Source organism: Anomaloglossus baeobatrachus, chromosome 1, assembly GCF_048569485.1.
Source record: "Anomaloglossus baeobatrachus isolate aAnoBae1 chromosome 1, aAnoBae1.hap1, whole genome shotgun sequence".
In the NCBI taxonomy this organism is placed as follows: domain Eukaryota; kingdom Metazoa; phylum Chordata; class Amphibia; order Anura; family Aromobatidae; genus Anomaloglossus; species Anomaloglossus baeobatrachus.
Window position 1 is genome coordinate 249,077,922 of NC_134353.1, and position 25,484 is coordinate 249,103,405.

Here is a 25,484-nt window from a genome sequence, read left to right on the forward strand (position 1 = left end):
AATTCTAAGGGCTCATGTGCACACTGCGTCCTGACCAGTGCAGAAAAAAGCGCACCTGCTGGCAGACTTGACACTGCGTTTTGACAACAAGAATGCATCCAAAACGCATGTATTTTGGATGCATTTTTGTCAGTGCGGTCCCCCGGGAATTCAGCTCTGCTACATGCCCGCTGACAGCAGACACAGACAGAGCCGGGCGATGAGAATGAACTCGGATGAACTTCACCCGACTTCATTGTTATCCCGCGGCTCTTTCTGTGTTTCGCTTCCTGATTAGCGGTCACCCTTTGAAGGACTCACCGGTGACAGTAAATCCCGAGAGTGACTGAAGTGAGCAGCGCGATCAACGGTGCTGTCACTCAGGTTACCAGCGGCCACAGCTGGGGTCCTCCACCTGAGAGCGGTGTCCGCGGATAACCTGAGTGACGTCATCGCTGATCGCGCGGCTCACTTCAGTTGCTGCGTGGAGCTGACAGAGAGCGGTCGTGGTCTGTGGCCACTCGCTGTCCGCTTCATGTAGCAGAGCTGAAAACGTCATGGGACCTCATGTGGATTACGTCGGCCCTGGAGGGGTATTTGGGGTTTAATAAAGTTGTGAGAGAGGCTGTTTTTTGTCTTTTATTCCAAATAAAGGATTTTTTAGATGTGTGTGTTTATTTTCTTTAACTTAAAGGTTAATCATGGAAGGTATCTCGGGGAGACGCCTGCCATGATTAACCCAGGACTTCGTGGCAGCTATAGGCTGCTGCCATTAACTCCTTATTACCCAGATTGCCACCGCACCAGGGCAATTTGGGATGAGCCGGGTAGAGTCCCGGGACTGTCGCATCTAATTTATGCGCCACTTCCGGGCGGCTGCTGGCTGATACTGTTAGGCTGGGGGACTCCCCATAACGTGGAGCTTGCCATCCTGAGAATACCAGCCTTCAGCCGTGTGGCTTTACCCTGGCTGGTATCAATATTGGGGGGGACCTCACGGTTTTTTTTCAATAATATATTTATTTTACTGCACTATATAGACACGCCCACCGGTGGCTGTGATTGGTTGCAGTGAGACAGCTGTTACTCAGCGTGGGGGCGTGTCTGACTAAAACCAATCATACAGTCATATGAAAAAGTTTGGGCACCCCTAATAATGTTAACCTTTTTTGTTTATAACAATTTGGGTTTTTGCAACAGCTATTTCAGTTTCATATATCTAATAACTGATGGACTCAGTAATATTTCTGGATTGAAATGAGGTTTATTGTACTAACAGAAAATGTGCAATCCGCATTTAAACAAAATTTGACCGGTGCAAAAGTATGGGCACCCTTATCAATTTCTTGATTTGAACACTCCTAACTACTTTTTACTGACTTACTAAAGCACTAAATTGGTTTTGTAACCTCATTGAGCTTTGAACTTCATAGGCAGGTGTATCCAATCATGAGAAAAGGTATTTAAGGTGGCCACTGGCAAGTTGTTCTCCTATTTGAATCTCCTATGAAGAGTGGCATCATGGGCTCCTCAAAGCAACTCTCAAATGATCTGAAAACAAAGATTATTCAACATAGTTGTTCAGGGGAAGGATACAAAAAGTGTCTCAGAGATTTAAAAACTGTCAGTTTCCACTGTGAGGAACATAGTAAGGAAATGGAAGAACACAGGTACAGTTCTTATTAAGCCCAGAAGTGGCAGGCCAAGAAAAATATCAGAAAGGCAGAGAAGAATGGTGAGAACAGTCAAGGACAATCCAGAGACCACCTCCAAAGACCTGCAGCATCATCTTGCTGCAGATGGTGTCAATGTGCATCAGTCAACAATACAGCGCACGTTGCACAAGGAGAAGCTGTATGGGAGAGTGATGCGAAAGAAGCAGTTTCTGCAAGCACGCCACAAACAGAGTCGCCTGACGTATGCAAAAGCACATTTGGACAAGCCATTTACATTTTGGAAGACGGTCCTGTGGACTGATGAAACAAAGATTGAGTTGTTTGGTCATACAAAAAGGCATTATGCATGGAGGCAAAAAAACACGGCATTCCAAGAAAAGTACTTGCTACCCACAGTAAAATTTGGTGGAGGTTCCATCATGCTTTGGGGCTGTGTGGCCAATGCCGGCACTGGGAATCTTGTTAAAGTTGAGGGTCACATGGATTCAACTCAGTATCATCAGATTCTTGACAATAATGTGCAAGAATCAGTGATGAAGTTGAAGTTATGCAGGGGATGGATATTTCAGCAAGACAATGATCCAAAACACCGCTCCAAACCTAATCAGTCGTTCATACAGAGGAACAATTACAATGTTCTGGAATGGCCATCCCAGTCCCCAGACCTGAATATCACTGAACATCTGTGGGATGATTTGAAGCAGGCTGTCCATGCTTGGCGACCATCAAACTTAACTGAACTGGAATTGTTTTGTAAACAGGAATGGTCAAATATACCTTCATCCAGGATCCAGGAACTCATTAAAAGCTACAGGAAGCGACTAGAGGCTGTTATTTTTGCAAAAGGAGGATCTACAAAATATTAATGTCATTTTTATGTTGAGGTGCCCATACTTTTGCACCAGTCAAATTTTGTTTAAATGCGGATTGCACATTTTCTGTTAGTACAATAAACCTCATTTCAATCCAAAAATATTACTCAGTCCATCAGTTATTAGATATCTGAAACTGAAATAGCTGTTGCAAAAACTCAAATTGTTATAAAGAAAAAAGGTTAACATTAATAGGGGTGCCCAAACTTTTTCATATGACTGTAGGCGCCGGTGGGCGAGGGAAGCAGGGAATAAGAGATGGAATAATGAGCAGCCGGAATTTTCAAAAGAGAAGCCGCCACAGTGTGAACGCCATGCCGGTGATCGGGGATTGGTGAGTATGAGAGAGAAGCTGGGAGGGAGAGACCGACATGGACAGAGAGAGAGACCGAAAGATCTGCCTTTGTTATGTCAAATAAACATGCGGATCGCAACAAAAATGCAGTGCACTGCTTAGCATTTTGGTAGCGTTTTTCAACAACTCATTGATTTCAATGGTTGTAGAATGCTGCCAAAACGCTCAAAAGAATTGAAATGCTGCATTTTTAAATGCAGAGATTGTCAAATTTTTTACTTTCAAAACGCTGAATTCAAAAAAGCAACGTGCGCACGGATTTTGCATGATTCTCATAGACTTTGCTGGGGAAGCAGAACGCAGGCATTTTGACAATGTGACGCTGCAGCTTAAAACGCTGCAGAAACGCAAAAAAAAAAAAAAGCAATGTACGCACGAGCCCTAAAGCATGAGGTGGCAAGTCAGACTCTGTAGTGTCAACAGAAGACGCTATGACACCTGGCACGTTAATAGCTGAACGCCGTGTGACAGGGATCTAGCTACTAAGAACCCAACTGATTCTGAGAACAGGGAGCTCAGCATCACTCCTGTAGGTTACAAATAACTGGGATCCCGTTGTAATAAATGTCATCATACATTTGTCACCTGTCCTGTGAACAGGTAATATATACCTATATAGGTATAATATACAAACTGTGTGTGAGTATTTTAGCATTGCATTCTAGGATATGCTCATGAAAGCTAAGTTCTGTTGTAGAACTATAGTGTGCACACAGACACCGGCAGGAGAGGATGCCGCCAAGCTCTGAAGGAAGAGACCAACTAAAGGAAGCAGTAAATCACAAAGTTAGGAGGCAGAATAAAAATATTTAATAAGGACGGGAAAAGCACAAATACACAGAGCTTGTCAAGCATTGTACAACAATCATGGTCTATTTATTGCATAGAAAAAAGAAAACTGGACCAGCAGCCAAAGCACGTCTACTCACTGATTAATCCACAGCAGACTGATCCCCTCTATCACACCGCAGACCAAAGACATAGTGCCAAGATACAAAAACAAATCTTCAAACCTCATCTACAAGACGAAGACAGAAAACAGAAAACGAGCAACTACATAAGTTCCATTATTCTGGATAATGCACTGGTCTTTTCCAAAGTTACCAGTATTAGTATTGTATCATTAGGCGGTGTTTATTTCTGCCTTAGGGCTCATTCAGACATCAATCAGTCATCCTAAAAAATGGCCTGCGTTCATTAGTGTTTTCAATCAGATTTTCATCAGTTGGGTCAGTGTCAGTACTTACTTTTAGTTTTTCATCAGTTTTTCTCTTTTTACTGCCAGCATGAGCCGAGTGTCATGCCAGGGGATCGCAGTAATCCCCGTGTGGCCCCAGCTTAATAAGGTCTGTTGGCTTCCGAGTACTATTGAGATTAGGAATAGGGTAGTCTGCAACATTATTCATGTTGTTGGTCGAGAATACCATAAACCCAACATACACAATGGGGTCGGTCTGTCAAGGTGCGCCATTATCCGATCACAAACAGAAGCAGCATAGCTATGATACCTTCATTATAAATGTAAGCTATGATGCAAAAGTCATAAGGGCCTCCAAAATCATACCTCAAAAACACTAAGACTAACCACTGGATCCAGATGGCATACACCCCCAAAATCTGCAGGATGTATGAGATAGACAGATCATTATTTCTAATATTGAAGTATTATAATGTAACTGTAATCACAGGTACTGTTCCACAGAACTTTGCGCCTAGCAAATGTAGAGCCACTGTTAATAATGGGGCTAAAACTGAACCTTAAAACTATAGGCTATTAAAGGGAACCTGTCAGGTCCCATATTCCCTCTAACCTAGCAGCAGGGACATGTGTGGGCAAAAAATCTCTGCCTAACCATCCCTGTTTACATTATTTTCTTCTTTGCTTTTTTATGTCTTATAGCCAGTGTGAACATTAGCTTACAAGCTACATGTATACCAACTCATATTCCGGCTCACTTTTTTTTTTTTTTTTTAATAATATTATGTATAAGCAATGTTTAAAAAAGGATTTATAAGTTAAGTTTTCCTTATGCTAATGAGGGCTGTGACTAGTCAGTACAAATAGCGTGTGGCTCCCCTCTCAGTGAGCTGGGCATTTCATCCATTGCTTCCCAGGACTGTGTGTCCAATTGGGACCCAGCCACTCTCTGCTCTTATTCAGATTGATGTCTGTTGACACATGGTGAGGTTTAGGTACTGTCATGATTGGGTACACCTTGTCATGGTGGGATGGCTTTATGCTTTTTTGATCAAAATTAGTGTTTACTAAGTACCCCATGTTTATTTATATACATTATGCTTCTATTTAGATACAGCAGGGTATATGTTCATATTATTTTCTTTTTTGTTTTTTGTTTTTTTATGTCTTACGGCCAGTGTGAACATGAGCTTACAAGCTACATGTATACCAATTCATACTCCGGCTCACTTTTTTTTTTTAATAATAATAATATTGGGTATAAGCAATGTTTAAAAAAGGATTTGTAAGTTACATTTTCCCTATGCTAATGAAGGCTGTGACTAGTCACAATAATGTTGCTTCGCCCTGACTAGTCTGCCCCCTTTCCAAGTTGTCACACCCTTGTGGGTGTGATCGCATGATTTCCATAAGCAGATGTCACCGCCAGTTCATGGAAACCTTACGCATGCGCATGTCTCATTCCTGCAGCATTGCTTGGCCTCTGAAGCTGGGTGTTTGCTTCCCGGCTTCAGAGGTGCACTGCGCTTGGCTTGATCGGAAGTGCAGGAGACTTTGAATCATGCGCAGTGCACTTGTAAAGCCAACAAGCAAACACCCAGGTACAGAGGCCAGGCCACGCTGCAGAAATAGATTTCCATGAGCTGATGGTGGTAATGTCGGCTCATAGAAATCATGTTGAAAATAGAAAAAGTAGTTCACCCTTCCTAAATTCCAGATCAGGATCGGTGTGGTGCACGCAGCTGCCCTGGCCTCAGGCAGAACACAGACAAGCAAAATAGAGTATGATCTCCAGCAGAGTATGATCTTTTTTAATAGAACTTCAATAAATATTTTTAACCTTCTTTGAAGTGCTGGAGATCATACTCTATTTTGATAGAAATCATGTTATCTTGCCCACATGGGGTATCATAACACGTAAAGAGGGTCGACTAGTCGAAGTGAAACAACGCCCTTGCGACTAGTCACAGCCCTCATTAACAGAGGGAAAATAATTTATAAATGCTGTTTTAAACAATGCTTTTACACAATATTAATAGACAGGAATGGTTAGGCAGGGAGTTTTGGCCCACATATGTCCCTGCTGCTAAGTTAGAGGGCATGTGGGATCTGACAGGTTCTCTTTAAGTGCATAACATTTGTTTATGAAATAGAATTTGTTTCAAACTAATCTAATCAGCTTCTATGAGAAGGTAAGTTCCAGAATAGACCAGGGTAAGGCCATGGATGTTATCTTTCAGGACTTTTCAAAAGAAATGGAATTGGAAAGAAACTTTTCCCCTAACATCGGGAATGGAGTTTTGCCTTCGTCTAGATCAGGAGTCCCCAACCTGTAGCTTAGGAGCCACATGTGGCTCCGGCCCCTGATGTGTGGCTCGCTGCTGTCTGCCAGCTTGATGCAATAGCGCCAGGTCTCACAAACATATATGAAAAGCAAGTTTCCAAATGGTGACACTTGTGAGTAGCCCAACACAGAAGAGCAGATCTGAATGGGGGAACCTGTTGCTCTTGATATACTGCCTCTGTGGGATTTCTGCTGAAAAGTTTTGGCTGTCATTATACTACCAGTAGTAATAAGTAGAGATGAGCCACCCCCCTAGCGTTAGAGTTCGGTTCGGTTCGCCGAACGGAGGCTCCGGAGCGTTCGACGAACCACTCGAACCCCATTGAAAACAATGACAGGCAAACACAAACACATAAAAACACATAGAAAACACCTTCAAAGGTGTCCAAAAGGTGACAAACAACTCCCAAGACACCACAAACACATGGGAAAGTGACAAGGACATATACTCATGCGAAAACAAAAGAGCTGGACGAGTAAAAAGAAGAGGAGACAGAGATATAGGCATGTCATACCCTTCTAAAATCATGTAAAACACAGCAAGGGGACTCCAAGCAGAGTCTCCCTTTTTTCCAAAAATTGGGCCACACACACACCACTTCAGTGGCATCACTTGTGCCCCAGTTGCAAACTGGACATGTTGATTTGCATCAAGCACATACAAAAATATGCCAGCCTTAACTGTCCCCAGGATGACACCGGGGTAGGCGACAAAGTCCTTGCTGAACCATGACTTGTTCATCTTGATGAACGTTAGTCTGTCCACATTGTCACTGGTCAGCACACACCCAGCAGCACTGAAGACACGTTCCGACACAACGCTGGCTGCGGAACACGACAAGATCTCCAAGGCGTAAGTGGCGAGCTCAGGCCATTTTTCAAGATTTGAAGCCCAAAATGAGCAAGGCTCCAGTTGCAAAGTCAAGGCATCGATGTTCATTTGGAGATACTCCTGTATCATCTTCTCCAGCCATTGACTATGTGTCAGAGTTCTTGTCTCTTGTGGCCTTGCATTGGATGGTCTAAAAAAATTATGAAACGATTCCATAAAATTGCTGTTACCAGCACCAGATACGGTGTTGCTCGTACGGTTTGACTGATGATGACAAGACAGTCCCATGCTTGGCAAGTTACAACTGGGAGATTCACTCCGTGCACCACTGGTGTTTGGTGGAAAAGCCAAGCTAAGATTGAGTAACAGCTTTTGCTGATGCTCCTGCATACGTGCATGCCTTTCTATGGCTGGAATTATTTCACCAAATTTGGACTTGTACCAGGGATCTAATAGTGTGGCAACCCAGTAGTCATCATTACTTCTAATTCGGACAATCCGAGGGTCATGTTGTAGGTAGTGCAGCAAGAAGGCGCTCATGTGTCTTGCGAATCCATGTGGACCAAGTCCTTGCTGTGTTTGTGGCGGCGAGGTGATAACCATGCTTCCTTCCTCTGACATCTCCCCCCAGCCTCGTTCAACCGAAATTTGACCAAGGTCTCCCTCATCTGCTGAGTCTTCCATCCCCATCGACAGTTCATCCTCCATTTCTTCCTGGTGTCCTGCACCTTCCTCAACAGTTTGGCTGCTACCATGCGCCCTTGTTAATCCCTCTCCCCCACCGTCCCATGCCTGCCGCTTTGGTGATGCTGAACATCTGGACCTTGTAGATGTTGGTATCCCTTCCGTATATGAATCCTCCTGTACTTCCTCCCCTTCCTCTTGTCCCACCCCCTGACTCCGAATAGTGTTTAGTGTGTGCTCCAGCATGTAAATGACTGGAATTGTCATGCTGATAATGGCATTGACAGCGCTAAACATATTCGTCGCCATGTCGAAACCGTGCAGAAGGGTGCATAGGTCCTTGATCTGAGACCACTCCAGCAGCGTGATCTGCTCCACCTCTGCATCTCGTTGGCCCAGGCTATACATCATAACGTATTGCACCACGGCTCGGCGGTGCTGCCACAGTCGCTGCAACATGTGGAGAGTCGATTTCCAGCGTGTCGGCACATCGCATTTCAGGCAATGAACCAATAGGCCGAAAGACTTCTGGAGCGATGCTAGTTGGTCAGCTGCGCCGGTTGAACGGTGGAAGTGAGCAGAGAGTGACCGTGCCCTGTGTAGAAAACCAACTATGCTGGGATAGTGGGTTAGAAATTGCTGGAGAACAAGGTTCAACACGTGAGCCATACAAGACACGTGTGTCACCTTGCCCCGGTGTAGGGCCGCACCCAGGTTTGCAGCATTGTCGCACACAGCCTTCCCTGACTGCAGGTTGAGTGGAGACAACCATTTACTAAACTCGCTCTCTAGAGCTGACCACAACTCCTCAGCTGTGTGACTCTTATTTCCCCAGACATTTCAATGTAAAGACCGCCTGATGCCGTTGAGCTCTGCTGCCAGCATAGTAAGGAGGTGTGCGGGGTTCCTTGTGCGCAGTTACAATGCGGGTGGCCTGACCAGGCAGGCTTGGGGTGGAGGTGGAGGACCCAGACGAGGTTGAGGAGGCAGCAGTGCAGGAACTTTGACATACAGAGGACTGACGCACAAGTCGTGGTGACGGCAAGACTTGTACAGCAGACCCTTCTCCATCTCGCACCATAGTTACCCAGTGCCCAGTCAGCGACATGTAACGCCCCTGTCCATGCTTACTGGTCCAAGTATCGGTGGTGAAATGCACCCTGTCACACACAGAGTTTCTCAAGGAAGCGGTGATGCTGTGTGCGACATGCTGGTGTAGCGCAGGCACACCTTTCTTGGAGAAGTAGTGGCGACTGGGCTTCTGGTACTGGGGCACTGCGACGGACATAAGGTCTCGAAAATCCTCTGTGTCCACCAAACGGAAAGGCAGCATTTCTGTAGCCAACAGCTTGCAGAGGGTGAAAGTCAACTTCTTAGCTTTGTCATGGCTCGGAGGAAATGGCCTTTTAATTGTCTACATCTGAGGGACCGAGATCTGGCTGCTATGCGGAGACGGTGTGGAGTAGGGTGTCCCTGGTCTGTGAGGAAAGTGCAGGCGGAGACATGATATTGCCTTCATCCAAAGTTGGTGCTCTCAATGTCTGAGAGAGCTCTACAACAGCACCTGTTTCCCCTCCCAAAACAACTGATGATGACCTGCCAAGCAAACTGCCTGTTGCGGTTAAAGAGGTGGAAGGTCTGAGTAGAAAAACATGTGTGACAGCTGTCCCCACAGTCAGAGGATGAAGAGCGTGCGGATGCAGTTGAAGGGGCAGACGGTGGTTGGCCAGATCTGCTAAGCCGCATTGTAGCACAGTGAGCTTCCCACTGGGACTTATGCTTGTTATTCATGTGACGGTTCATGGACGAAGTGGTCAAACTAGTGAGTTTTTGGCCTCTACTTACAGATTGGCGACAAAGCCTACAGATCACATGAGTTGGGTGATCCTTTGCGATGTCAAAAAAGGACCAGGCAATGCAACTATTAGAGCCCATGCGACCTGCAGAGCCAGCCCGACTTGTGCACAGAGGAAGAGTTGTGGCTGAGGATGCAGTTGTCGACGTGCTGCCAGTACTCAGTCTTTGTCCAGGAAGCCGTAAGCTGACCTAGTCATCCGTCTCATCCTCCTCCACCGCCTTTGTTGACCTCCTCGAGTGCCTGACTGTGGGTTGACAGTAAGTGGGATCTAGAACGTCATCATCAACCGTTGTGTTTGCACTCCCCTCGCCCTCAGACCTAACCTCTTCCTGCCCTGACTGAATGGTTAAGTTGTCATTCCAATCAGGTATCTGAGTCTCATCGTCATCAGTATGTTCCTCATTATCTCCACCAAGAGGTGTTACAGTTTGTGAATGAGGGTCTACATTATGCTCAGAAATTGGTCATCAGGGCCTGAATCAGACTCACAAAGCTTCTGGGCATCACTGCAGACCATTTCTTGATCTGTACTCACTGTAGCTTGGGAGTAGACCTCTGATTCCCAGCCTATAGTGTGACTGAACAGCTCTGCAGACTCACCCATCTCTGTTGCAACATACTCTGCAGGGTGGGTGAAGACTTGAGAGCTGGGAGAAAGCAAGTGCGATTGGGGTGACAACTCAGAGGACTGTTGTTTTTTGGATGTTGAAGTTGAGGTGGAGGAGAGGCCACTTGTTGGACCACTTGAGATCCATTCAAGCATGTTCTTTTTTTGTGCATCAGCTACCTTTGTTACAGTAGTTCGGTTCCGTAAAAAAGGGAGCACATCAGATTGTCCACGGAAAGTAGCAGACATCTAACTTTTGCTTGAAGATGGCCTTTCTTCGTCAGATGTTACTGTAGCTTTACCACCTCCCCACGGACACAAACTTTTTTTTCCCTTTCCTACACGCCTGTTCCCCTTTCCACCAGTATCTGTCCTTTTGCCACTCATTTTGTTTGTGACCAGATTGGACACTTAAAATGTCGTAGCAAAAATGGAGAGGTGGTGTATAATGCAGAGGTGGTCTTGCTTTATTGACAGCTGAAGAACCAACACTGACTATCCCTGACAATGCAACTATAGCCCTAAAACTGTCAGCACTGTTTGCTATAAAAATTGCGTAGCAAAAATGGGCAGGTGTGTACAACGCAGAGGTGGTGTATCTTGCTTGGCACCAGAGGAACACTAAGTTAGTATCCCAAACACTTTTAGTATGCCACTAAGTGTCAGCACTGTTTGCTATAAAAATTTCGTAGCAAAAATGGACAGGTGTGTAAAATGCAGAGGTGGTGTACCTTGCTTGGAACTAGAGGAACACTAATTAGTATCACAGACACTTTTAGTATGCCACTAAGTGTCAGCACTGTTTGCTATAAAAATTGCGTAGCAAAAATGAGCAGGTGTGTAGAATGCAGAGGTGGTGTATCTTGCTTGGCACCAGAAGAACACTAAGTTAGTATCCCAGATACTTTTAGTATGCCACTAAGTGTCAGCACTGTTTGCTATAAAAATTGAGTAACAAAAATGGGCAGGTGTGTACAATGCAGAGGTGGTGTAGGTAGCAGGACAGCAAAGGAAGCCTCAGTTTCTATCCCTGCCAATGAAAAATTGCAGCAAGGAATTGCCTGAGCTGATGTAGCCAGACACTGTTATCTAAAGCCCTGCACAGCGTTGGCACGGACCTGCCTAGCAACAATTGTTATGAACGACTGTAATGTAGCCCTGAAAAGGGCTGAAATTACAACTAGTCCCTAATCCCTAAAGCGCTGTGTAGATTGCACTGTATGTCTATAGCGCACACAGGAGCAGCGGGAGAAGTGACTGTCACCCACCCGCAGCAGAGAGATAATGGCGGCGACGGGGAAAATGGCCAGGTCTTATGGGGCAAGGACATGTGACATGCCCAGTCTATGACACATGCCCTTGCTTGTCTGGCAAAAATCCACTTTGCTGTGTGTGTGTCTGTGATTTGCTGACAGCCTGGGCTGCCCCACTGTATGCGCGGTTAAAAAAAAAAAAATGGCTATGGCAAAAATCCACTTTGCTGTGTGTGTGTCTGTGATTTGCTGACAGCCTGGCCCGCCCCACTGTACGCGTGGTTAAAAAAGAAAAAAAAAAAAATGGCTATCGGCATTCTTTCAGCACTCAGCAGCAGCACTGATCTAAACCCCGTCCCCCCCGCACACTATACGCTGAATTTTGATAATATCATGATTCACAGTGACTCACACTATTACAGTGAGAAGCCAGCTAGTAACTAGCTACGCTTTTTGTTGATCGAACCAGTATGTATGTTCCACAGGCCCCAGTAATGTGTATGCCCCCTACTGACCCCAGTAATGTGTTTATCCCTCACTGACCTCCATATTTTCATTGCATCTTTGTATTGTTTAAGTTACTGTTTGATTATGAAGGGATAGTGTATATACTACATACAGTATTGGGTAGAACTGAGGTAATTATATAAGTCCGGCCCTCTAAAACCATCCCAATTTCTCATGGGGCCCCATGGGAAAATTAATTGCCCACCCCTGCTCTAGTCAGACCTAAATGTGGCTCTCAAAATCAGAAAGGTTACGAATGACTGCTCTAGATCCATGGGGCTGGGGAGTTTGTCGTACTGTTGATTAACACATTTGGATCATAGCTTGACGTCCCTGCACCTGTGTATTCTTTCAACCTTAAAACTGAAACTATTTCTACACTTTTGCGTTCCCACCCTAGCTGACAATTTCCATGCCTGAAGAGTATCCTACACAGGTCAAAGTAATTAGACTTGGAACCATGCAGTATACTCTTCTGTGGTACATTTTCCATGCCAACTGTACTGCTCAACAGGCAGGAGTGGTTCATCACTCAAGATATTCAGGTCAACTGGGACATCAAATGTGTAGGTACACTTTGATAAGCCAATAACGCATAAATGATATGACATAGTAAGGCAGCTGCAAAAACTCAAACTCTCTTATAGCTTTGCTGCAATTCTGTGGGAACATTGAGATTAGGATTATGTAATCTGTGTCTCACTGATAACTTGAGCCTGTCGTAAATGATAACTTGTATTATGAAATATCAGCAAAGCCACAAAGAATTTGAAGTCCCCCCAATGGTATGATAAAATAAGTTTGTCCTATACCCGCTTGTAGATCATTAACCTTAATGTGCTTACACTGAGATCCAACCAGCTGCTTCCAAACTAATACAATACACAGTAACTAAATGTGGAAGACATATCTTAACATTAAAAATGTAAACGTTTATTAATCTTTAGCCACAAAAATCCTTATGTTAATTATCAAGTAGGCAAAGACAATTACAAATATAAACAAGCTGCTCAAATATGCATTGGTATGTGGTGTAAAAACACAATACAGCCCGCTAGACTCAATGGTATATTTTGGATATGTCACTTAGAGGAAACGCAATGTAACAGGGAAGTTATTATCACTGGCCTGATACACCCCGAATATGTCCAGCTCCAAAATAATGTCATACCAACATCACCTCCACTCCAGACTTCAACAATCAATATGTATAACCAAACACAGACTGATGTTAACGATTCATGCCAGTAAATGACAGTCAACATCAACTAAAACCACTTTTGCCAATTTACCATACCAAAAATTATGATGGTCCTATACAATAAAAAACCTTATACTATATACCACTATTATAATCCATAAAATAAAATGTATATCTACATAAGAACCTCAACATATGTTTAACAATAAAATGCAAAAATATTTATAAAAAAAAGAATTGTCCACTGCAAATGCTTAAACGTTTTCTTCCATGAAAGGGTTACGTGGCAATAGAACAGTAAGAGAAGCAGATGACAGCCTGTGACCTCCGTATACAAATTGGATACCGCCTGAGCTGGCTAGCAGAATCAAATCCTAATAGTCTGTATTTTGCAAGTTGCAGTGCTTGCCAAAAGTATGCCCTGGGGTGAAAAATTCCTTTAAGGAAATTTCAAAATTGGTACTAAGGTATTATTGTTCATTCATGATAAAGGGGTTGTGAAGTGTAAAATGATAAGTCTGCAGTCACTCTATGTATAAAGGTACCGTCACACTTAGCAACGCTCGAGCGATCCCACCATCGATCTGACCTGGCAGGGATCGCTGGAGCGTCGCTACATGGTCGCTGGGGAGCTGTCAATCAGGCAGATCTCCACAGCGATCAGAGATCAGCCACCCTTGACCCGTGTAACAACGCTGTGCTTGGTAACCATAGTACACATCGAGTTACTAAGCAAAGCGCTTTGCTTATAGTTACCCGATGTGTACCTTGGCTACATGTGCAGGGAGCAGGGAGCCGGCTTCTAGAAGCTGCTGACGCTGGTAAACAAGGTAAATATCGGGTAACCAAGCAAAGCACTTTGCTTGGTTACCCGATGTGTACCTTGGTTACCAGCGTCCACAGAAGCTGACTCACTGCATATTCAGATCGTTGCTCTCTCGCTGTCAAACACAGCGATGTGTGCTTCACAGCGGGAGAGCAACAACCAAAAAATGGTCCAGGACATTCAGCAACGATCGGCGAGCTCACAGCAGGGGCCAGGTTGTTGCTGGAATTCACACACAGCGACATCGCTAGCAAGATCGCTGTGGCGTCACAAAAACCGTGATTTAGCAGCGATGTCGCTAGCGATGTCGCTTAGTGAGATGTGGCCTTTACTCTATGTGACTGCAGAATTATGAATCCTCATATTGCACATACTGTGTACTGAGAGGGTTCGCTGGCTTCTGAACACATGACCACAATTGTGCGCTATGCATGAACCCGACTAGTGGGCACGGCCTCACTCCATGCATTGAGTAAGGCTGCACCCACAAGTTGGGTTCTGGCTTGTAACATGCATAGTGCACAACTGCGGTCACGTGGCCGCTGTTCCCGTCTCAAAAACCAGTGAATCTTTGCAAAGCACAATGTCAGAGTGACACAGATTGACTGCAGACTTATCATATTAAACCGGATAACCTCTTTAAGGAAAAAGTGTTTAGGAGCAAAGGCTTGAGCATTAGTCCCCTAGAGGAAATTAGTAACTAGTGACTTAACATATTGCCATATGATCCTGGTGATATTTTTGTCTCCAGCAGAAGAAAAATCTCAGTGGATTTCGCCTGAAAAAATTGGCCTATGGTACAGAGATAAAATTCTCTGGATTAGTTGCAGATCTTCCCTATTCAGTTCTATAGGGAAGTGAAAATAACAACAAATCTCATTTTTGGGAACTCCTGAAAAGCCAACACCCTACCATACTTATCCCTCGTGCTTCCGTGGTCTCCTTGACTGGACCATTGCCAGACTGTATAACCTTGCCTTCTCATGTCATTTTAGCCAAAGACATTAGTGGTCACAAGGGATCATACATCATTGCATGAGGATGACTTATAAAGGGAGCAGCATATGATCAGGCTACGAAGCCCTAGAAGCACCAAGTTTTTTTTTATTATGCATACGCAAATCTGCAACCACCAATTGTCTGCACAGTATCCGCTAATTTTGGTGTAGCTTTGCAGCTGAGTTTCTGGTAGAGATGTCTAGAGGTTTCTGTACTGCAAAGTGTGGAATATAGGAGCTTTGACATAACTATGATCCTCTATGGTAAAATATGCAAAAATACAACTTTGAAGAATGAATTCCAGAAAGTCTTCAGCAATGCCTCTATAGGCAGAGTCCTACCAAATCTCTGCAGGGCCTTTATATCCACACATGGAGGTCACATGTCTCATGTCAACTGTTGTTAATGTCCTGCAGTTAACTCTTTCTTCAAATGAGATGAAAATACAATAGACTATTATTGACTCATATGAAATGGACTGTGAGGGAATCCACTGAAAAGTTGAGTCTTCAAATAGCTGCCCAGACGCAGATTTCTTTCCATGTATCCAAGTAATGAAATAACCAAGCATCGGAGATGGGGAGTATGAACATATAGCTATGGTATTTGAATGGTTGATTAAGTAACAAAGACTAAATAAAGCCACAGGAAGGAAGCAATGAAACAGCTGGGAAAGTTGAACACGATGAAAAGGAGTAAAGGTCTTGTGATCGTGAATGACTGTTTACACAAAGCACAGTGGAGAAGCTGAAAAGGTCATTAGCGACAAGCCTAAATGCAAAAGAACAGCGCAAATGGCCTTTTGTGATGTCACTCTCCTGGATTTGTGCAAGGAAACTGAACTGCAGCGATTTACTGGGCAAGAAGACCTCATCTGAGAAGGATCAAGTCCACCATAAAAGAAAAAGAAGTGGGTAGAATGAAGGCTTTGCTACCTCTTTAGGGTTGATGAACCTAATTATGACGCTGGTATGAAGAACCGCAGACGGTACACCTATTCAAAGCTGGACACTTAAGTGGAAATTATTAAGAGGGGACTTTGTAAAGCTACTTTTCCTGCTGGATGTGTTGTCATTAGTAACAAAGTTCTCAAAGTGATGTTTGATAGAAGTGGAATATTAAGATGCTCCAAAATGTATCTATAAATGTTACTGCACCTTTTTATACCACCCCCTATTGTTATTTTTTTAAAATGTAATTCATAAATCTGGCTACAACCTCCTTTACATACCTAGCCATGGCCACCTTTGAAAAGTAGTAGCAAAAGCTCAAAAAGTTGCATTGTTGCACAATAATGACACTTGTCAAAATGATTCAGGAAAGTTGGCACAAAAGCCTTTGAAGCATACACACCTGTGTGTTACAGCCTGGAATATGCTCTAGAGCTGCATTCACAATTCTTTAGGCTTCAAAGCTGAAAAGTTCCAGCATTCTTTGATGCCTGCACAGATCCTACTTAAAGAGCACCTGTCTGGACGATTTTGGAAAGTAAAAGAAAGATATGGCTGTAATCGTGCAGCAATACTGATTACATTGATATCTTTGGTGCAGAAATACGCTTTGTGGTTCTTATTTAATCGCTATTTGAGCTTTTCTGCTAATTAGATTTCTGGGCACAGTGCAGGGGATTTTTCCTCCCTGTCTATGATTCTCTGGCCCCTCTGCCTGCCTCCTCTGTTTGAATCTTAGCAGTGATTTGTAATTCAAAGACTGGAGGCAGGCGGAGGGGTTGGGGAATCACAGACAGGGAGAAGACGTAAACAGTAGAAAACTTTAAATGCTGATTACAGAAGAACCCCAAAGTGAATATCTTCACCAAAGGTATTCATGTAATCAGTATTACAGCATCATTGAATCTCCTTTAGAGACTTATCGTTTATACAGCAGGAAATAATAAAAATAAACTGTAGGTAGCACTAACGATCTAACTCTATTATTGAATATCAGCTGTTATGCTTTTGATTAATGACAAGCTTGCTAACTATTTTCAGTGATGAACATCAGAATTCTGTATGCTGTCCTAGACTTCAATACATGCGGTCCATCAGAAATAGTACAAGACAGACAATGCATACTGCATGGATATTCCAATGAGATCGAAAGTGGTTGTATGTACATTCAATGGGACAGATTTAGTAAAATGGTCTTAAAGGGAATCTGTCACCACATTTTACCTATGTAAGCTATTAATATGGGCATACAAGTTATAGAATGCCGAAAAAAGCCATACCTGTCTGCCTCAAATAAGCTCTTACAGGCTATGGGGCAGATGCTGCCTGAAAGATAACTCTGCCTACAGAGCTTATTTTAAATAAAAGGGGCGTTACCAGTGTTATGTGTGATGGCCGCTCTCTGCTCTCACTACAAAGCTTTTTGTGAATAATAGCTGACACTTTTGCAGGTGCCTCTCATCTTCAGCCTCCATCTCACAGGTAGACTGTGTTGCAATATTGTTGCAATAAATTAGAGCGCAGTTGCAAAAAAATGTGTTCTGTGTCAGTTACTTGTCTCACACTGGTAACACCCTTATTTAAAATAATCTCTGGAGGCGGAGTTATCTTCCAGGCAGCATCTGCCCCATAGCCTGGAAGAGCTCATTTATATAAAGTGATAAAAGATGATTTATAAACAACAAAGCTCCTGATATGAGGCAGACAGGTAGGGTTCTTCAGCTTTGTATATCCTGTATACCAATATTAATAGGTTAGATAGGACAAAGTGGTAACAGATTCCCTTGAACTTTTATACATTACAAACTTAAGCTACACAAAAGGAGCCCATGGAGCCTTCACAATTTGAAGAGTGATTGTGTGGAAAAATTGACCAAAATCACACCTGAGCAATGCATGGGGCTACTTTCTCCATACAGGAGGTCTCTTGGAGCGGTCATCACCAACAAAGGCTTATATAAGAAGTAATAAATACATTTCAGTAAGCGTGTTCAATACTTTTTTGCTGTGTCATTTCTCAGCATTACACATAATTAAATGTATAGACTTCTATGGTTTGATTTCTTCGCCTTTGTAGATTGGATAGGTTGTTACTGACATCTGATGAGAAAGTCATGTCAATAGCATCTTTAAAAATATATTTACTTTGAAAACTGGTGATCTGTTCAATATTTATTTCACCTGCTGCATGTCCCCAAACCACTCTGCAAGGCAAAACAAATAGCCTTCATTTTACTCACCTACAGGGCAGAGAAAAGTGCGCCTGCGTAGGAGCACAATGGAGCACACTGTGGATGACTAAAGACTGCTTAACACACAGCGACATCGCTAGCGATGTCGCTGCCGATCGCACACGCCCCCGTCGTTTGTGCGTCACGGGCAAATCGCTGCCTGTGGCGCATAATATCGTTAGTCCCTGTCACACATACTTACCTGCCTAGCAACGTCGCTGTGGCCGGCAAACTGCCTCTTTTCTCAGGGGGCGGTTCGTGCGGCTTCACAGCGACGTCACACGGCAGGCGGCCAATAGAAGCGGAGGGGCGGAGAGCAGCCGAAGGAAAGACACGCCCAACTCGTTGCTGGAGGACGCAGGTACGGTGCTGTTCGTCGTTCCTGGGGTGTTACACATAACGATGTGTGCTGCCCCAGGAACGACGAACAACCTGAGTCCAACGAGCAACGATATTATGAAAATGAACGATGTGTCAACGATCAACGATTAGGTGAGTATTTTTGATCGTTAACACTCGCTCGTAGGTGTTACACGCAACGACGCCGCTAACGAGGCCGGATGTGCGTCACGAATTCCGTGACCCCAACGACATCTCGTTAGCGATGCCGTTGCGTGTAAATGAGCCTTTAGGACGTGTCATCCACATGAAGCAGGAAAAGAGGACGGCAACTGTAAGGAGACAGGAGGCGTTGGATCAAGACCAGAGACACCCGTTGGACCGGACTGCCCCGTAAGTAAGTATAAGTTGTTTTTTTTTGCCTTGCAGAGCGGATTGGGGACATACAGTATACAGAGGGCTTACAGATGCTGGCTGTACTTTATATGGGGAAAACCTGGTGACAGGTTCTCTTTAAACATTCAACAATATTCACCTTGCATTTAGTGACATTAATGGAACCCCACAGAGTATAGCAGAGCTTTCTCTCCAGATGTCTTTTGCCGAGAGGATGACTTGAATTTCTCTGCTTTCTGAAGTCTTTGCAGAGTGTGTGCCCATGAATGTACAACACTGCACTGTGCTGACTTTTTACTGCAAGCACATGATGTATGGAACAGATGGAAGAATCTGCAAAGTGTTTTAGCCTGGGAGAAAAGGAGGTGAGAAAGTCATAAAGGGCAGAGAGACAGAAGAGACGGAACATGGAAGGATTAAACAACGTCTTCTAACAATACAAGATAGGATCGCATAGGAAATATGAAGCCCCCCAGGCAAAGGAACAAATATGCAGCTGTTAATCATTTCATTACTCTTGTCACGCAACTTGTGAGTGATTTCTTTGCTGTCTGTAATCCAGTGGTATGGTTTGCTCAAATCAATCAGCCAAGGTGCATACCATGAACATACAGAAATACAATATTACATGAAATGTACCTGGATTTTACAGTAGAAAAACAGAGTTCAGACTTGCAGCAGGTTCAGAGACAAGAAAAGTACATAAAGGGTAGCCATACTTTCAAATAACACTACTTCTATCCATTATATATCTTGTATCCTACATTTTCACTAGTTTTCGCCTCTACCTGCTCCATCCCTTCATTTGCAATCCACTCTGAGCTGGTGGGAGGAGACTGCCTGCTGTGATATCTGCTATACAGTGAGATGGGTTCCTGCCCTTTATTATTTTTCAATAATCAATGGCAGCGTCAAGGAGGAAACTACACAGTAGTAATGATCAGTGTAGATGTGACCCCTGCTCTGCAGTGAGATAAAGGACTTGGTACAAAGCTCAGCATGCTATTTCTCTGTGTCCCTCTGCGTATTTCCTCACTCGATTCTTCTGTCCTCCTCACCACTCCCTGCTCTCTAAAACATAATGGGCTATGTCACGTGACACCATAGAACACTATTGGCCCATATTGCGTTAGCCAGACACAGTTGAAATGATTTTTTTCCAGAGTTATTGCATGGGGGAAAGGAAAAAGTGACTGATAAGTGTGGAATGGAGCGGATTTCTCTATAATGTATATTACAATTTTTCTTTTATTCGCCTGTACTATTGATTTATGCAAAGTTTCTTAAAAGTAGAGTTCTCATTTACGGGAATGGATTGTTTTACCAGAGTTAACCTGAAGCTTCAAGGCTTCAGTGTAAACTCTGTGATAACTTCCTATGAGAAAAAGTGACTTTTGGACCCGGTCTGGCACAGGGCCCAGTGCACCTCGACTTGGAGAGAAAGGGGTGACATAGAATCATAGAATGGTAGAGTTGGAAGGGACCTCAAGGGCCATCGGGTCTAACCCCCTGCGAGTGCAGGCTTTCCTAAATCATCCTAGCTATATGTTAATCCAGCCTCCACTTTCCATTGAAGAGCTCACCACCTCCCGTGGCAGCCTGTTCCACGCTATGACTGCCCCCACTGTCAGAAAGTTTTTCCTAATATCTAATCTGGATCTCCTTCCTTTAAGTTTCATCCCATTGCTTCTTGTACTTCCTTGTGCTAATGAGAATAGGGTAGTTCACTCTGCACTGTGACTACCTTTCAGATATTTGTAGACCGCTATTAAGTCTCCTCTCAGCCTTCATAAGTTCAAATATATGATTTGAAAGTACCATGATGCATTTAAAAATATAGTTTTGGTTTCTAGAAAGACATGCAAGTATAAGGCTATGTTCACATGGATGAGTTTTACCTTAGGAATTTATTATCACCATTATTCATATAATTTATAAAGAATCTGTGGCACAATGGTGAGACTAAAACTCTGACTAATTTTCTACTACAGATGTGGCATTGCACCTAAACATAGATAAATAAGCACCACTGAAATGAAATGGTGCTAATCCACCAACTTTACCATGTCAATAATGAACGTGTGACATTAAAGGCACCTCATGTAGATGCACTGCAGAATATCAGCAGCTTCAGTTAGGATTTAAGTGCAGATTCCACTGAAAAATCCTCAGAGAATCCAGAATGAGTGAAATAGCCTTACATGATTTGTTGTGTGTAGAGAAAAAAAGGTTTCACCAACAAGATAGAAAGGCTTCTTTATAGTTAGAGTAGTGAGACTATATAAAACCCTGCAAAAAAAAAGAAAAGATTTTGCCAACAAGATAGAAAGGCGTTTTTACAGTTAAGGGGGCTTTACACGCTACGACATCGCTAATGCGAACTCGTTGGGGTCATGGAATTAGTGACGCACATCCGGCCGCATTAGCGATGCCGTTGCGTGTGACACCGATGAGCGATTTTGAATCGTTGCAAAAACGTGCAAAATCGCTCATCGGTGACATGGGGGTCCATTCACAAAAATCGTTACTGCAGCAGTAACGAGGTTGTTCCTCATTCCTGCGGCAGCACACATCGCTCCGTGTGACGCCGCAGGAACGAGGAAGCTCGCCTTACCTGCCTCCCGGCCGCTATGCGGAAGGAAGGAGGTGGGCGGGATGTTACGTCCCACTCAGCTCCGCCCCTCCGCTGCTATTGGGCGGCCGCTCAGTGACGTCGCTGTGACGCCGCACGGAACGCCCCCTTAGAAAGGAGGCGGTTCAACGGTCACAGCGACGTCGCCGGGCAGGTAAGTATGTGTGACGGGTCTGGGCGATGTTGTGTGGCACGGGCAGCGATTTGCCCGTGTCGCGCAACAGATGGGGGCGTGTACCCACACTGGCGATATCGGGACCGATATCGCAGTGTGTAAAGCCCGCTTTAGAGCAGTGAGACTATATAAAACACTGCCAGTGGATGTTGTGATGATTATTATCACATAAGCTTATATATACTTGGCTATATAGCTTCAGGACACAAAGGTAAGTCTGTTCCATAATCAATAACTTCAAGGAGAATTTTTTAAATTACAAGTAGATTAGCCTTAAGAAATATTTTACCATTGACACCATAATGTCTAAGAGACAACTGTAGAGTTCAGCTACACAGTTACGGCATACAGGAATAAAGGCATGGATTATCTTTATTGCTGTAATATGCCGTATACACTACAATATAAGCAGATAGTACAGTCATTTCCTAAGTCCACATTGAAAAACGGGTAGAATGATCCATCTGCGATCTGATACACAGTCTGGTCGGAATTTTCCTAAACAAAGACGTGAGGTGGAATGTGCGGAGAGCAGTGGATGGGTCTCCCACACAAACAAAACATTCATAAGTAAAACATGGAAGGCTGGACATTCAGCACAATGCACAAACACAGCTCTCATAGAGCCTTCAATCAGATGCGAGAACTGCTGATTTTGTCAGCTGCCGAGATTAATGGATTTGGAACATGCACAACAGAAACAATGCTTTCACTGACTATGAATGGCCACTATCCAATACATATACACTTCTGCAAAGTGCAAACAGAGAGCGTTCTAACAAAAAGACACCATGTTTGTGCAAATCAACACAGATCTGGGACCAATTGTATTACTATGTAGTACTCTGGAATGTAACATGGCTTCCCACCACATCCAAAAAGCTGGCATGCCGACAGAGTCTGAGTCAAGGCAGAACACAGTGTTCTGCAGGATGCTGGTGTTATTGCTGGGTTTGCTGTTAGCCAATTGTAGTAAAGGATAAGCTGTCTGCCATTTTACGTAAGGTTTGAAACCCAAACCTGTCTGAACAAATTTACATACAAACACCTGTAGCATAATAAGCATGCTGAAAAGCGGGGAAAGGTGACGTTGTTACACTCAACTGAATAATGTAGGCCAGCTGTGGTGCTAATTTCATGTGCCCAATGGCAATATCTGTTCAAATTTATAGTTAAAGAGGCTGTCCAGTACTTTTACATTAATGGCCTATCCTTAGGATAAGTCATCAATGTGTGATCGTTCGGGGTCCGATACCCCGCATCCCTGACAATCAGCTGTTCTCGTAGGCAGCAGGTGGCTGGAAATGCTCAGTCCAGAGCCTGCTCCATCTTACAATAGTGGCCACAGCTGGGTACTGCACATCCGCCTACCAGTCAAATCAACAGGAGGCAGATGTGCAGTACTTGGCCACGGCCACTAGACAAAGCAGCTCTGGAACTGAGCATTTCCGGCCACCTTCGGCACTGAGAACAGCTATCTCTCCCGACTATCTTATACATAGAACGCTCGTCTCGGCCTAGCACTCTTGTGTTCTCCGTGGAGAGAAACTCTGCCACTAGCTTTCTCATAGAGAACAAAAGGGTTGGCTGCTGAAAACCCTCACCTTATATCATCTATAATATGAGTATTAGGAGGACCCAATACACAGTAGATTGTTGACATTGGCGGGTTTAATTGACTATAGTCTCATGTGTATGAGAGCGTTAAAGGGATTCCCATCTCCAAGATCCTATCCCAATATGTAGTAGGTGTAATAATAATATTAGCAAATACCTCCAGTTTGAAATATAGTATGATTCTCTCGATTAGCTATGTTGCTTACCTCATGTGCAGTAGGTTAGGTATCCATGGTTATGAACACAAGTAACTAATTGACCCTATACGAGTGGTCGTAAGAATTGATACTAAGCTACAGCAATGTCCTGCATAAGAGGTAAGCAACATAGCGAATTAAGAGAATTATGCTACATTTCTAATTGGAGATATGTGCTATTATTATTATTATTATTATTATTATTATTATTATTATTATTATTAATAATACTAATAATAAAGCTACTACATATAGGTATAGGATCTTGGAAATGGGAATACCCCTTTAAGTTTATTTCCATAACTTTATTCCATTCACATTAGACTGGGTTCACATCTGAGCTGGAGGCAGATAACCCTGCGGATCCCATTATAATCACTGGCGTACACTGTGATCTGTTGGTGTCCATCATATGGTGAATGTATCATTTTTGGTTTTCTGCTCCTATGATGGGACAGAAAACTGGAAACATTTAGTGCAGATGTGAACCTTGCTGAACTAATCAATATAATGATTATGAATAAAATCCATGGAGTTGCACACTGCAGAATCTCACCGGCCAAGCCTAACCTAGCAAATAACTAGCTCTGATATGAATATAGCTAAAGCCAATCATTAGGAAGGCTACAGAACAGCAAGTGTGTCCTCACCAGAAGAGTAAACCTTTGGGCTCCACTAGCACTCAACCTTTGCCATTTTCTCACACTCACAGAGATGAGTGAAGTGCTAAAAAAAGACCCAAGAAACCATTGTGGACAATGTGGTGAATCGTTAAAATGCTAATCCTACAGAATGTCCCTTTAAATGTCTATCACCACACCTATTACTTCCTTTTGCTTCTCAAAGTTAGCCAGTGTCCACTCTTTTGAGGAGCTAATGTTATCTCAAGATATCTCAAGCTGGTAGCCAGGTGCCATCTTGTCTTTCCAGGTTACAAGGAATAGGGTGAATCTCACAATGTGCAGTTTCAGACCATTGCACTACCCAACTGCTCTTCCACCACTGTGAGTACAGCTCCAGATGAGAATAACACTATATGAAAGGCTGTCAGGTTATATATAAGGCCTATTTACAAAGTATCTCAGCATTAGTTGGAAATACAAACTCGAGATTATGCTCCATAATGAACATGTAAATCTTTGCTGCTTGTGAGTGTAATTACTCCAATCTGTCCATGCTTACCTCTGCTCCCGAATACTTCTCAGTTTGTAACACAAGACGATCTAGATTGACCTCATTATCAATAGGCATTCTCTGGAAATGGAGCCTGAAGATTTTTCGCCGTGTGTCTGCATCCGGCAACGGCACAAAAATGATTCTGTCAATACGTCCTGGACGCATAAGAGCCTGAAAGAGGAAAACAAAGCAAAAATTAATAATTAAACTACTTATATTCATGATAGAATTCATCCTTAGTAAATTTCATACAATACAATATCACAAGATCCAAATGTTATTTAAAAAAACAAAACTTGCCAAAATGGCAGAAATAGGTTTTTGCCACCTAATCTGAGAGCAGCATAATGTAGAGACGGAGATCCTGATTCCAGTGATGTGTCACTTACTGGGCTGCATAGTATAGTTTTGATAAAATCATTGTTTAATCAGCAGTAGATTATCATTACAGGACTACTTGGCCTGCTACCAGGTAGTTCAGCATATTCATGAGCTTTGTATAACAGCTAGATCTGCAGCAGAGAAAACATTGACTTTATCAAAATGACAGAAAACAGCTCAGTAAGTGACACATCGCTGG

The 25,484-nt window shown here is 43.5% G+C and overlaps 1 protein-coding gene across 1 annotated transcript in view; it reads right to left on the reverse strand.

Annotated features, from left to right (window-relative positions):
• Nucleotides 1-25,484, reverse strand: part of AFG2A (AAA ATPase AFG2A) — a 603,999-nt gene that overhangs the window by 37,277 nt on the left and 541,238 nt on the right. Inside the window, exon 15 of the mRNA XM_075348829.1 lies at nucleotides 24,911-25,075. Coding sequence (XP_075204944.1) covers nucleotides 24,911-25,075 — 165 coding nt within the window. The remainder of the gene's footprint in view (nucleotides 1-24,910; nucleotides 25,076-25,484) is intronic.